The sequence below is a fragment of the Rasamsonia emersonii genome, assembly GCF_000968595.1.
Source record: "Rasamsonia emersonii CBS 393.64 chromosome Unknown ctg1118621760092, whole genome shotgun sequence".
NCBI lineage: Eukaryota > Fungi > Ascomycota > Eurotiomycetes > Eurotiales > Trichocomaceae > Rasamsonia > Rasamsonia emersonii.
Genome location: NW_013563195.1, coordinates 13876 through 26503, shown reverse-complemented (window position 1 = coordinate 26503; position 12628 = coordinate 13876). Strand labels below are relative to the sequence as shown.

The following is a 12628-nucleotide window of genomic DNA, read 5'->3' as shown; positions in this document are numbered from 1 at the left end:
TATGCACGAGGTATGGGCCAATCACATGTGGCAAAACCCGGGGATGATGCCTGCTTATGTCAGCGAAACATACGCCCGGAAATACTGCGATACAGCACAGGCAGTGGTCGCTAGTCATGCTGCATGGGACAGCAGCAAGGAGACCGAGATAGGCAACAGAGGACCTATAGTACACACCCCTTTGGAATCTATAGGATTATTATATAATTACTGGCGTCAGCTGCACCAGGGCGTTCTATGGAGTTTGTGCCACAGCTCCCCACAGTGGAGCTTGAAATCGTCATAGCTCTCGGCTGTGGTCCTACTCCGTAAATTTTAACCTTCGCGGTGCTGGCACTTACCCCCTTAGTTTACAAGTTAATTGATGATAAGGGTGAAAAGATGGTAGAACCCGCAATAAATTCTAGGCATACATTTATCCTATAGATATGCTTTCATCCAAAGTAAATCTCCGGACCAACAGAACTGCCAACCATATTGGGCTCATTTTCAGCCGCTGGATAAACACCGTGCTCTCTCCCTAGTGTGAGGACAACTGCATACTTGGACGAGTTCCATCAGCTCCATCATAGCTCCGTGCTGTCCGTCTTCGTCCAACGGTTCCATTCAACATGCCTCCCAAGCCAGTTCTCAATCATTAGTCCTGCCACGTTCATGCCCATCAGCGAGCTCGTCTCCATAGTCGAGATGAAGCTCTCAATGCCGCTAGTATACCACAGGTTGCTTGCCAGGCTGATCTGTTCAAAGGTCTGTCGTGGATACAGATATGGGTAAGAGTGCCAGGTCTTCTCATAAAACCAACTGATATCCTGTTTCGGGAGATCGCCAATCGTCAAGTTGCCTGCACCCTGTGGCGCATCGACACCAAGCACGCTTGCCAGGAACTCCGCTGTCGGCCGCTCCGGCGAGAAGATCTTATATACATAATGCTCCTGCGGAGTGTCACTCGCCTCATGCTCCGCCGGGGGCTGTACCTTCGCGAGCGTACTGATGCTCCAGAACCCAGACGGGCCAACTCCATCCTCCCGAGGCCCAAGATCCAAACCTTGTGGTAAAGTTGTCAGAACGGTTTCTGGCACCTCTGTATCTTCTAGGTTGAAGAACCGTGGGGACAACCGGTGCGGAGAAGAAAAGAGGGTCACATGAAGAGTCACGTAGGGAATCGTATCAGGAACGTGGTCCAAAGGTGGAGAGATTGCAATGCCGGATTCCTGGAAGGGACCGGCGATCACGACATCATCGAACAGAGACTGCTCTGGAGAATGATTATCATGTACGTGAGAGACGGTGAATGTGCCATTGCTGTTGCGTTTGATGGAAGTCACCGCCGTATTGAGATTGACATTGGCTTGGGATGAATTCAGCATCCCCGCGAAAATCTGCCAATTTCCATTTTCCACAAAGACAGCGCCGTCCGTGGCCATACAGACCATCGTCTCCAGCCCGTGAATCAAGGCGAGATTTTGTCCATAGTTCACCCTTGTGCTGGCCTGGATTATTTCTCGCGAAAACGCTGCGGAGATTCCATTTGCTTCGAGAAATTCAGCCCCCGTGGCCGCCGTGGCTTTATTAAGTCCAAGTTCGACTGCGACCGAGGATAGCGACGAGAAGGGGAAATATGGCCGTTGGTACAACTTCACAAATCTGTTCACCGTATCCTTCATCAGATTTCGGGTCCGGATGGGCGCCAATCCGTATCTCCAGAGCAATTTGGCGATGTTCCACCAACTTAACGACTCGCTCTGTGTGTAGACGAAGCGCTCGCCGTCCCAAATCCCAATCATTTCCTCGGCTTCATTGGGGCGACTTTGACCGGCACCGGTAAGGTTCAGACCAAACTTCTTGGCCGCATCCATTAGATTGTAGTTGACTTCAACGAAGATTGAGGCTCCCAGTTCAACTGGATAAGAAGCATTGTCAAAGACATTCACTGTCGTCGAGCGTCCACCCACATAGGGATTGCGTTCAAAGACAGTAAGGTTGACGGGTATTCGGAAGTAGTCCGCATATTGGCGGAGATAATAAGCAGCCGACGAGCCCCCTGCGCCCGCCCCTGGACGATCATTCAGCATGAATATTATGGAAAGGTTCAACTATCAGAGTAGCAGTGTCATGCTTACCAACGATGGCTACTCTGCGGGGAGCAGTGCCAGATGCCATCCCCAGAGGGACTTGGTCATCTGCATCGGCAAGCAGTGCCGTCGAGAATACAAGGAGAATGTGGACAAGCCACGCACGGAAACTGTTTGTGGGCGACATTGCTGTTGAAAAGAGCGTCTGGTATTTGTAGACGCAAACTATGTGATAATGGGCGCAGACATATATATACGTGTGGTACGGATTGCTATGGCTTCACGGATGAAAAGATCAATAACTGGGCAACATCCGCAGCAATAAGCGGTGTCAATAGGGTATTTATAGATACAGGACCGATGCAGGGGTGACAAGCGAGCGCTAGCCAGAAGCGATGATCAATAAGGTCCGATTAGCAATTCGTCAATAGGCAAGTGCCAGGACAGGAAGCCATGCCTGAGAAGCTCGCCTGGGGATGTCACTCCTGGCTCGGAAGGACCGACTGATGGAAGGCGCGAGCGGATCGATGGATCGTCCCGGCATGACACGAGAGCTCCAAGCGCACGCGGACGCTAAGCCATATCGGAACTAGACCCATCCTGCCCCGTGGCCCGTATCGCTTATCGGACAATCGGGCAAGATTTTTTTACAATTACGGACGGCCTGTGATTGTCGCTGTCTGCTTTTTGCCCAACACATCGGTGTTGCTGGGCTTGTTTTGGACGCTGAAGTATCAAGCGTCGTCAAGGGCAATTTTTGGCCAGTTCTTGGAAATCTTTCCAGGTTGCGCACACAATGGATCCTTACGACAGCGACTCCTCGGGCCTCGAGGATGCGGGGGACTACACCGAGACTGGAGTGCTGCTGGGTTACGCTACCACAGAACCGACAGATGACACGATCAGTCACCTTGGTGGATGGCCGGTATGTCTTCATCCACTGGTGGTCTTTTTGCGGTACAATTGCTAACGGTAACAAACCTCCGCAGACATGGCTCGATGAACGAACCCCGCCTCCCGGTGACCTTGCCAAGTGCAAGGTCTGCAACAATCCGATGCCACTTCTGCTACAGTTGAATGGCGATTTACCTGAACATTTCCCTGACGATGAGAGAAGACTGTACATATTTGGATGCCCGCGAAAAGCTTGCAGCCGCAAGACTGGAAGCATCAGAGCGCTGCGGGGGATCAGGAAGCTCAAGGTTCAATCTTCACCACAACCTGAAAAGAAGCAAGAAGATACTGCAAAACAAGAGCATCAGACGGCACCTGCTCCAGCGAAGGACTTGGGTGCAGCTCTCTTTGGAGCAGCCCCGTCCAGCAGCAGCCTATCGTCGAATGCAAACCCCTTTTCGACCTCGAACTCATCTGCGCCAGCAAACAACCCGTTTGCGCCGCCCCAACCACCGTCCACCCTTGCTGCAGAGCCACCGCAAAACCAGTCGAGCTCGACTGTCAACAATCTTTCAGAGACTTTTGCCGATAAAGCGCGTCTATCGTCCCCAGAACCGGCCCCAGCGCCTGTTGCGGCGGGCCCTCCTCTGCCCTGGCCACCGCAATCCGCTTTTCCATCTCCTTATCCAGAGTACTACCTTGATGCCGAATACGAGACCCTTTCCCGCCCATCGACACCAACAATTCCCGCTAACGCAACCGTGTCGAACATTGACGATGAGGACACGTCCAAATCTGGGAGCGCAGCAGATTCCAAGGACGCATTCGAGTCGTCGCTGGACAAATCGTTCCTCCGCTTTTTGACTCGGCTGTCGCATAATCCCGAACAAGTTCTACGATATGAGTTCCGGGGGAGTCCTCTTCTGTACTCAAACACCGACGCTGTGGGGAAGCTGTTTCCTCGGCATCCCTCACAAATTTCTGCGGCGAATCAGATTCCTCGCTGTAACTACTGTGGCCGCGAACGTGTCTTTGAGCTCCAGCTTGTTCCGCATGCTATCAGCGTGCTCGAAGAAGGCCGAGAGGGCATCGGTCTCGGCAAGGACGACGGTGGAATGGAGTGGGGAACGATAATTCTAGGCGTGTGCGCGGGCGATTGCGGACCCGAGCAAGAGGGAGTGGCAGGCTGGCGCGAGGAGTGGGTAGGTGTACAGTGGGAGGAGACGAAGTAAAGTGATGATAACTGCTAGATCTTGTCATCGGATACATACATACCATCCTCGACAATGTATCGGTAAATGGCATATTATTAAAAGCTCATTTCCCAAGAGGGAAAGAGATATCCTTGGAATACCCCAACCTGTTACTTTATTTACGGAAATCTTCATTTCTCTGCTGACACATGATATTATTTTCTGCGCGGTATATCTATCCATTATCGACTGAATATATCCAGTACATATGACCGATCAGCAAAATCACGTTTTTTCCCTTCCAGGGGACAAAGTTCTACATTTCTTTTGAAATTCAACCTGCTGGTTCATATCCATGTACATGTGCGTGCCTAGGTAGGTACCCTTGGGCTGATAGAACAAATATACAAGGATCAAACCGTCAATGATTTCCGAGGACAGGACCCATATATATCTATATATACAAACACCAAACACTTCAAGGCTGTCGTTAAAGTGCCCCTACCAATCCGGATCACTCTCGCTCACTGTATACGCCTTCTTGCTGAGTTTCCACAACGTCTTCTCTCGTCGCCGTCTCTCCGCGTGTCGACGGCCAGTGTCATCGACGACCGTCATCCAAGGCACCTTGCTCGCACGTCGCACTCGCTCCCGCAGCCGCCGCGACATTCGTTTTGCTGCTCCCGATCGGATTCATTATTCGCGCTATCTTTCCCGTTTGTCTCTTGCTGCTTGCGCTTCTTCGCTCGGGCAACTGACAAAAGATGCCGCTGCTCAGCCGCGCGAGCGGCATGGTACTCTTCGCTGATAGCCCAGTCCGGGTTATCCAGCTGGCCTCGTACGATGACGAGTCCCTGACCCTGCTTAAGGGCCTCCAGAATCTTGGAACTCGGGATAGGCGTCACTAACTCGAGTTTGCGACTCGATGTATGGATCGCGCGGACAAGTGCAAGGCCCAGGGAACGAGAGCCTTTGGGATCCAGGGGCGTACAGCTCCCGGCTCCGAAAAAGAGGTAAGGGAGATCTTCGCCAGATGTGCGGGTGATGTTGGGCTCCAACGACTCCTTCAACTGTTGGGCGAGTGTTGTACCGGTGACGTCAGACATATCGACATCTTTATCAACGTCGTCTTGGTCTTCGTCCTCGAGCATGCCTGCCTCTTCTGCATCGGCGTCAATCGCTTCAACTGCCCCGTTTCTGCGATGGTCCGGCTTATTTAAATAACCCGGAATGGCATTTAGGCTCTCGACTGCGACGATGGAGACTATAGCCCCGTCAAGAATACCACGCAATAAGTCCGGATCGTGCCGATTCCCAAGCACCATAATGCCTAGGATCCCTTGCCGTGGACCCGCATAATCAACGAGAATAGGTTTGCTGTAGGCAAGAGGGATCTCAGACCAGATAGGATTCTGGCATCCGTCTGGTTGTGACATATGGAAATAGGACTGCATTTGCATCGAGCGAAGCTGGGCGCTGGACCTGGTCACGTAATCTATTGGTTGGGATGGCAGTGTTGTCAAAGGAACCCTGGCCTGTCCAGCCGCGTGACCCAATGGCTCTACCACCTCTGAAGGCCCCTTCTCGCTCATGTATACAACGTCTGAGAGACCTAGAGATCGGACAAGCCACATAGCCACCTCCAGGCCCAGGCCAAATATCCATCCCGGGAAATTGATGATGAGTGGACATTGCGGATAGGTTGCCAGTAGTGCGCGATATTGATCCATAAGGTTCATTGCGGCCATAACGTAGTGGTCGGGGTCTTCTTTTGGTGAATTTGCTCCAATATGGTGAGCTCGAACAATTTTCCCGTTGCTGGAGCGGTCTAGCGTGGGATGTGAAAAAGGAGGTCCAAAGGTAGGCTCACGCAGGTGAGCCAGGTAGATTTCTCCCATTGGAGAGAATTCTGGCTGTCCGGGATCGAGATCGAGGAAAGCGACTCCGTCAGGATTACTATATCCCCCCTCAGTCTGGGGCGCTGGACTGAGAAGGTGGTTCAAGAGGTATCGACTAAAAGTTGATTTGCCTGACCCTTTGGGCCCACATATCAACACTCTCAGGCTGCTTCCTCGTTGCGACAGGACTTTAATGGTTGCGCTCCATTTCTTCTCCAGATGCAGGGGTCGTAGATGGCGTTTAAGAGGGTCATCCGACGAAGTATACAGCTGCATTAAGTTAGAACCAATGGTTCAAACATCCGTTGAGACAAAGCGCAATAATAACATACCACTGAAAATGTCCGTCGTGAGCTTCCTTTCAGTGTCACCTTATCCGCAGCAGTCTCACCGCTGTTCCATATTCGATGATATAGCGGCGACAACTCCTTTAGGCGGTAGATGCCACTGTGGCTGGACTGGATCTCAACTTCCGCATACCCTTCAACCCCGGAAACGCACTTGATCACGGGAAGGGAATGTGTTGATGGCGCGTACACTCGGTACAGCTTGGGGGAGGGATGAAGCTTTGCGCCCATCAAGCTGATCACACCTCTCTTGACCCAAATGTCGTATACTCCGATAAGAACAAGGTTCTAGACGACCGTAAGCCTTTTACTCCAGTAGAATCCAAGATATATCCTACCATCTTCTCTTTTATGCGAACGCAAAGCACGCGCTCATCGCTGTAGACGACATTGGTTTTGTTCAGACGGGTCTTTGAGAGCGTGAAATTCTCGATCTCTTCGGGCACATTGGAGGGCGATTCGAAGCTGGAAGCAGTCAGGACCAAACTTCTCTACCGGACGGATACGATAATCATTACCCCTGCTCATCTTCACCGCTAAGACCGGTCTCATTCTCTTCGCCGCCATCAGATATGGCGCTGGTATATTCTTCCGACTCTTCATCGGAGACATCACTAGCAGTCACCCTGGCAGATGAGAGATCTGGTGTTTGCGGCGTGGATTCGACCTTTTTTTCTGCGCTTTTTACTGTTGCTTGTTGTCCACTTTTCCCTCTTGATCCCTTTTTCGGAGTGACTTCCTGTCGTCCGTTCGTCTCTCGGGCAGGGGACGGCCGCGCTTTCTTCGCCGGAGGTTCCTCATCTGACTCGGGAGCGGAGTTCGTGTTTTGCAGTGGAGGTATCTGACTCTGCTGCAGTTGAGCCCTTCGTGCTGCAATCGCACTGACAGCACTGACAGCGCTGACCGGAGCTGGTAATTTTCCAAATTAGTTATACATGTACAGATTTTCCATTGCGTGGCGCGGGGTGCGACAAGAGGGGATTTACCAGCTTCCTGCTGCTTCTCGGCCTTTCTCTTCATGACCTCCCAAATGCGACTGCCCCTTCCTTCAAAATAATATGCAAAAGACAATTGTCATTGCCGTAGGTTCTTGTCAAATCTGCTAGCAGCAGCGCGGCGGAGCTCTACACATTTTATCGGAGATAATCTTGTCGAGCTGCGGAAGGTGGTCCGTGCATTCGCGGAACAGAAAAAAGTTGCCCGCAATTCAAGCTGCAAGGCGACTCTGCCTTCTTACGACGAAACATTTCCAGATTTAATCTTATAATTTTTCAGTTTATTCTGTTGTTCATATCTAGTTCACAAACAGTGATTTCGAGGGTTGTCGCCGTTCGTGTCCCACGTTTTTTGTTTGAAGTAATTCCGCTTCCAACGAGAGCAGGGACTGCATTTGCACGTTGCCCTCAGCGCATTCACAATGGGTAAAAGATTGAGCGACGACGCTATGTCTGATAGCGGAGAGTCTTCCGACAGCGTATCTAGTTCCGCAGAATCATCCCCGGAGGAGTCAAATGGGAAGCGCGCATCAGAAACGGACGATTCGAGTTCTGCAAGTTCTGCAAGTTCTGGATTGGAAAGCGAAGATGATAGCTCGAGTACGACTGATACCGAAGACGAGAAATCCGATTCCTCAGAAAAGAAGTACGAATTAAGCAGTCGGCAGGAAAGTCATTTGATACTGACTTTTGTCTATAGATCATCATCTAATCTATCATTTGCTCCTCCCAAGGCTTTCAAGCCACCGTCCGGATTCAAACGCGTCAAGGAACAGTCTCCACCGTCGTCGTCGGTTTCGTCTCTCCTATCCAATCTGCAAGGGAAGCAAGTCTTCCACGTTACAGCTCCAGCATTCCTACCGCTCTCAGCGGTTCGAGAGGTGTCCCTAGCAAAGGTCATGCGTGGCGAGCCGGTCCTGAACTACAAAGGAGTCGACTACGGGATTCCGACGGAATCGCAGCAGGAACACGGCGCACAGGCACTGTTGCTCTACAATAAAGAGACGGGTACATATCAGAGCGCGCCTGTCAGAAACATCCCGAGTTACCACGTTCAGGAGCTAGTCAGCCTGCCTAGTGGTTCGCTCGTTCCGCCGACAGCAGCACAGGAGTCAAGTAACGCTCCTCCACGACAGCAACCTAAGCATATGAAGATGCGCTTCCGTCCCGTTGGAAGTGTATATGGGCCCCCGGAGACGATCGGGACGAGCTCGGAGTCGGAGGCGGAGGAGCCAAAGTTCAAGTTTCCAGAGAGGTTGAAGAACCAGCATGAAGAGCGCAAGAGAAAGAACCTACCCATAGAGGATAGTGGGAAACAGACGGACATGAACGGGTCCGCGCGGAAGAAATCGAAGAAACATTCCTCCTCGCAGGACTTGCAATCATCTCAAACGGATCCCGTCGCATCGTCGCAAGCAACTTCTCAAGATGCGCAGGAAGAACGGAGTCGCAAGGACAGCAGCCACAAGCACAAGAAGTCTCATAAGCACAAGGACGAAACCAGTCAAGAACGGAAAGCCCGGAAGGAAGAGAAGAAAAAGAAGAAGGCTGAGAAGGCGGCATAGATGCGAGCATGTCTGGCATCAATTATGTTTGTTGGGTATTTTTTTTTCTTGAAGGGATACCTTAATTCTGCGTATTTTTTTTCTCTTGCATATGACGCCTGTTTGACTCTGGTGTTCGGATGTTATGAACGGGCTATGGCATTGATTGATTTATTGTAGATAGACTGGACATGAAAAGCGACCTGATGCATTTGCTTTTACATACAATTTGCTTTTTACATACAATGAAACACGAACAGGCCCTAACACAACAAGCCTTCGCGAGACTCAATTGACTGGGTTGAAGAGAGAACGACCTGGTCTATGCCAGGGACTATTGCCAACCTAATGTATATAAAGTTCTTGTTATCTCCTTTCCAGGTGGGCTTCCTGCCCATATTTTTTTGACATATATACTCCATATAATTTCCCATGTCATGATAGTCTCTATCATTTGCTTTTTAGTTGGGCTTCCTAACCATGATCCTGACTATATTCTCGCGATATCCTCCCATGCCTCTTTTTTGGCGGCCTAGAGAGTGAACTTCTCAAGTTCATTATTCTTCCAGCCAGTCTCTTCTTAATTAATAAATAATAACCAGGAATTAATTTCTGTCCAATCTAATACTCCCGTGTTCGAGTTCGTGTTTTTTTTTCCCTTCTTTTCCAAGATTAATTAACCGCCTGCTCAAGCTTAAGCTGAGGTGAAGAATGAACCGAGCTGAGTTCAGCCGGAAATTCCCGGTGACTATACTACCATCCTCGGCAAGTTCGCACATGGATAACAGTCAGATCCCTTTCTTTGGACCATGATGATCAATCATAGTAAGATAGATTTAATTATTAAACGAGGGAAAACAGCTGACCATGATCAACGACAATAATACGGAGTATTTTCAATATTTGCCCGCGGGGCATATTGGACCCTGGCACGGTCAGACGGAAAGACAATACGGAATAAATAATAATACCTGACTCCATCCATCCATCCACACCAATCTTATTATATCTGACAATGTCAGAGCTGTTGGTTCTGCCTCTGCTGCATGACCATGTGAAGAGGCTCAGTCTCGGGCGACAGGCCGCAGGGCAGTCGGAATTGAAATTCTCCAATCGAAGCCGGCTGTCATACCATACGTGCTGCTCAGCACTGAAGCTTGTGACTGCACCCGCGGGCCCGCATATTGATGGGTCAGAGTTAAATAAATAAATAAAATAATGGCAGTGGTTGACTCTGGACGAGCATACGCAGGAACCTGCAGCAACAAACTGCCTAAACTATACGTACCAGCCACTACTGCCGTAGAAGGAAAAAAATTCCCTGATACTATCAAAGAAACGGAATAAGAAATGAGCCCGAAACTTTCGCCAAAAAAGACATTAGGGTACCGTACAATGTGTACTCCACGACGCCCCACTGGACGCCCTATTACCTAATATATGTATACCAGACTTGTCCAGACATACCCATCGCGGTGGGGGACTACTAGCCCACGCTTCATGTGCCAATTTCCCATTTTTGCAACAAGCTGGGATCATGGCAAAAAGGAAAATAATGGCGCAGGTACGGATTCCTTCCGTTGTATCAGCCGAGAAAAGAGAAAAAAAATAGAACTAATAGTGGACCACGGTAATCATCCTTGCTGTCTCACGGGCCGTGAACTGAACTCAATTCCAGCCTTACAACTCGTGTGCTTCAATGCCGAAAAAGGGAGCCGCGGAATAAATAATATATCCATGTCCGTATCCATATTCATCAACGTCATAATAATAATAATAACGGCTAGGAACGGAGTACAGATCGTCGTATCCGTGGTATTTTTTTTTGCTTACAGCTTACCTTAAACCTAGGTACCCGCGGCCAATATCCGGTCGATCATCGCGATCATCGAACCAATCAATTATCAATTATCGAATTGATGATCAAAAGATTCTGGACTCTCTACTCCGTTAGAGCGGCAGGGCCATTTTTTTTTCTTTTCTCAAGTTTTGATCGATGACGTTTAACCATCCAACCAGTTTCGTCTCAAGGGGAAAATAAGCTTTTCGTCTAATGCAGAGTCAGTCGTATTCATTCCAGCAGCAGCCCCGCACTAATGCTACTTACTTTAGGTACTTACAGGTACTAAGGAGTACTGTGACGCATGCATGCAGGGAGTAGTGACCATGGCGGGGTAGATAGGATTATCATAATATTTTTTTTGAGGAAATTTTTTGATGGACATTGATTACCCCTCACCCTTCTGAATCTCCACCGCACGAGATCATATTAAGAATCCATTATTATGCCGCGAAAAAAAAAAGACTGCAATTATTGCTATTCCTACCTAAGTAATAATGAGTCGTACAGAAACAAGCTTTATTTTTTTATTTTTTTTTTCTTGGCTTCGCACATGGATGGATATGCTGTGCGACAGCTGCACAAAAAAAAAAGAAGCGGAATTGATCATGGACCAGATATATAAACTCTATGCTGGAAATAGTATAATTTATTGCATTTCCTGAATTTCTCTGGTTATGTGGAAGTAACTAATACTAATAAATGGGCTATGAATTAGTAAGGGGAATTATTATTTTTATTGATTAGCAGAGTGCAGGTAACTGCTGAAACCTGTTGATTTTCATTGTTGGTTGATGTATGTTTGTTATCTGTTATCGGTGTCGGTTCGATGACGTCGACTAACCGTCATACACGTCTATACATTGCGTTTAGATTCTAACTACATAAGCTTCAGGTATTGTGTACTTATTTGTATCTGGACAGAAGAGAGGTTCAGCAGTGACTCTACAGCGTAGTTACTCTGTCGTGTAGGTCATCCTCTATTTTCGAATCCGAAAAATCGTATCCCTGTCGCCGCATGGCTCAATAATTGATTCGTATCGTAGTAGACTATAATAATACCCGACAAGCATGGCAATATCGAAATACCGAACGTAACCACTTCCCCGGATCAATAATTACACCAGAACAAGGACCAGGTTGAGAGCTTCTTCATGGTGGTACATTTCATCCGACGGCAGTATACCGCAATTGCTTTTCTTTTCTCACGCCATAATATTGATAGTTAATGATCCGCTCTGGTATCATGTTGAGAAGTCTCCGTATATATATATAATGACTTCGCTTACGCTGCTCACACACAGATGTAACTGCCACTGTCATCAGTCAGGAAATCTGTTTCACGACCCACGGGCTTACGGAGTTGGTCTCGAGGACGTTTCAGCCAGAGTCCATCAATTGATCTAATTCTAGGGCCAAAGTAACAGATCCCGAAAGAAATCCGCCTTGTCTTCCCTTGTCTTGAGTACTCTGGAGTCTGGACAGAGTACTGACTACGGAGCGCAGCGGATAACGCGCGAATCCATACTCCGTCAAGCTAGCCGAGACAGAAATAGAAGACTTACTTTCCCTCATCCATCACACTCTCGGGCTTCAGGTCTCATGAAGAGTTTCCCGACAGGGCTACTCCCGTATCTCGAACGTCCCCGATCCCATGCTGATCCAAGCCGAACGGTGGAGATGCTCATGGCAGGACTCCACTGATGGTCGAGCTGGCGGGTCCCTGAGCGCGTGGTCGACAGCGGATCATTCCCGGACAGTCTGCATCAATTATCCACTCGGCTTCGCTTATATGCGAGCTTCTTTTTTTTTTTCCCTAAAGACCGGTTGTTTTACCCAGGCGGT

The 12628-nt window shown here is 49.1% G+C and overlaps 4 protein-coding genes across 4 annotated transcripts; 2 read left to right on the top strand and 2 right to left on the bottom strand.

The window, feature by feature from the left end:
* Positions 1-566: 566 nt before the first annotated feature.
* On the bottom strand, positions 567-2259 carry T310_3988 (Prenylcysteine lyase; the record flags this gene model as incomplete). The annotated part of the gene is made up of 2 exons (XM_013473135.1): positions 567-2053; positions 2121-2259. The coding sequence occupies 2 exons, from the start codon at positions 2257-2259 to the stop codon at positions 567-569; spliced, it is 1626 nt and encodes a 541-aa protein (XP_013328589.1).
* A 609-nt stretch (positions 2260-2868) lies between these two features.
* On the top strand, positions 2869-4198 carry T310_3987 (PDCD2 C domain protein; the record flags this gene model as incomplete). Its single annotated transcript, XM_013473134.1, has 2 exons — positions 2869-2997; positions 3062-4198. 2 exons carry the CDS (start codon positions 2869-2871, stop codon positions 4196-4198), a joined length of 1266 nt encoding a protein of 421 aa, XP_013328588.1.
* A 575-nt stretch (positions 4199-4773) lies between these two features.
* On the bottom strand, positions 4774-7424 carry T310_3986 (Polynucleotide 5'-hydroxyl-kinase grc3; the record flags this gene model as incomplete). The annotated part of the gene is made up of 5 exons (XM_013473133.1): positions 4774-6327; positions 6390-6692; positions 6743-6869; positions 6923-7313; positions 7391-7424. 5 exons carry the CDS (start codon positions 7422-7424, stop codon positions 4774-4776), a joined length of 2409 nt encoding a protein of 802 aa, XP_013328587.1.
* A 397-nt stretch (positions 7425-7821) lies between these two features.
* On the top strand, positions 7822-8964 carry T310_3985 (uncharacterized protein; the record flags this gene model as incomplete). Its single annotated transcript, XM_013473132.1, has 2 exons — positions 7822-8045; positions 8100-8964. The coding sequence occupies 2 exons, from the start codon at positions 7822-7824 to the stop codon at positions 8962-8964; spliced, it is 1089 nt and encodes a 362-aa protein (XP_013328586.1).
* Positions 8965-12628: the final 3664 nt, after the last annotated feature.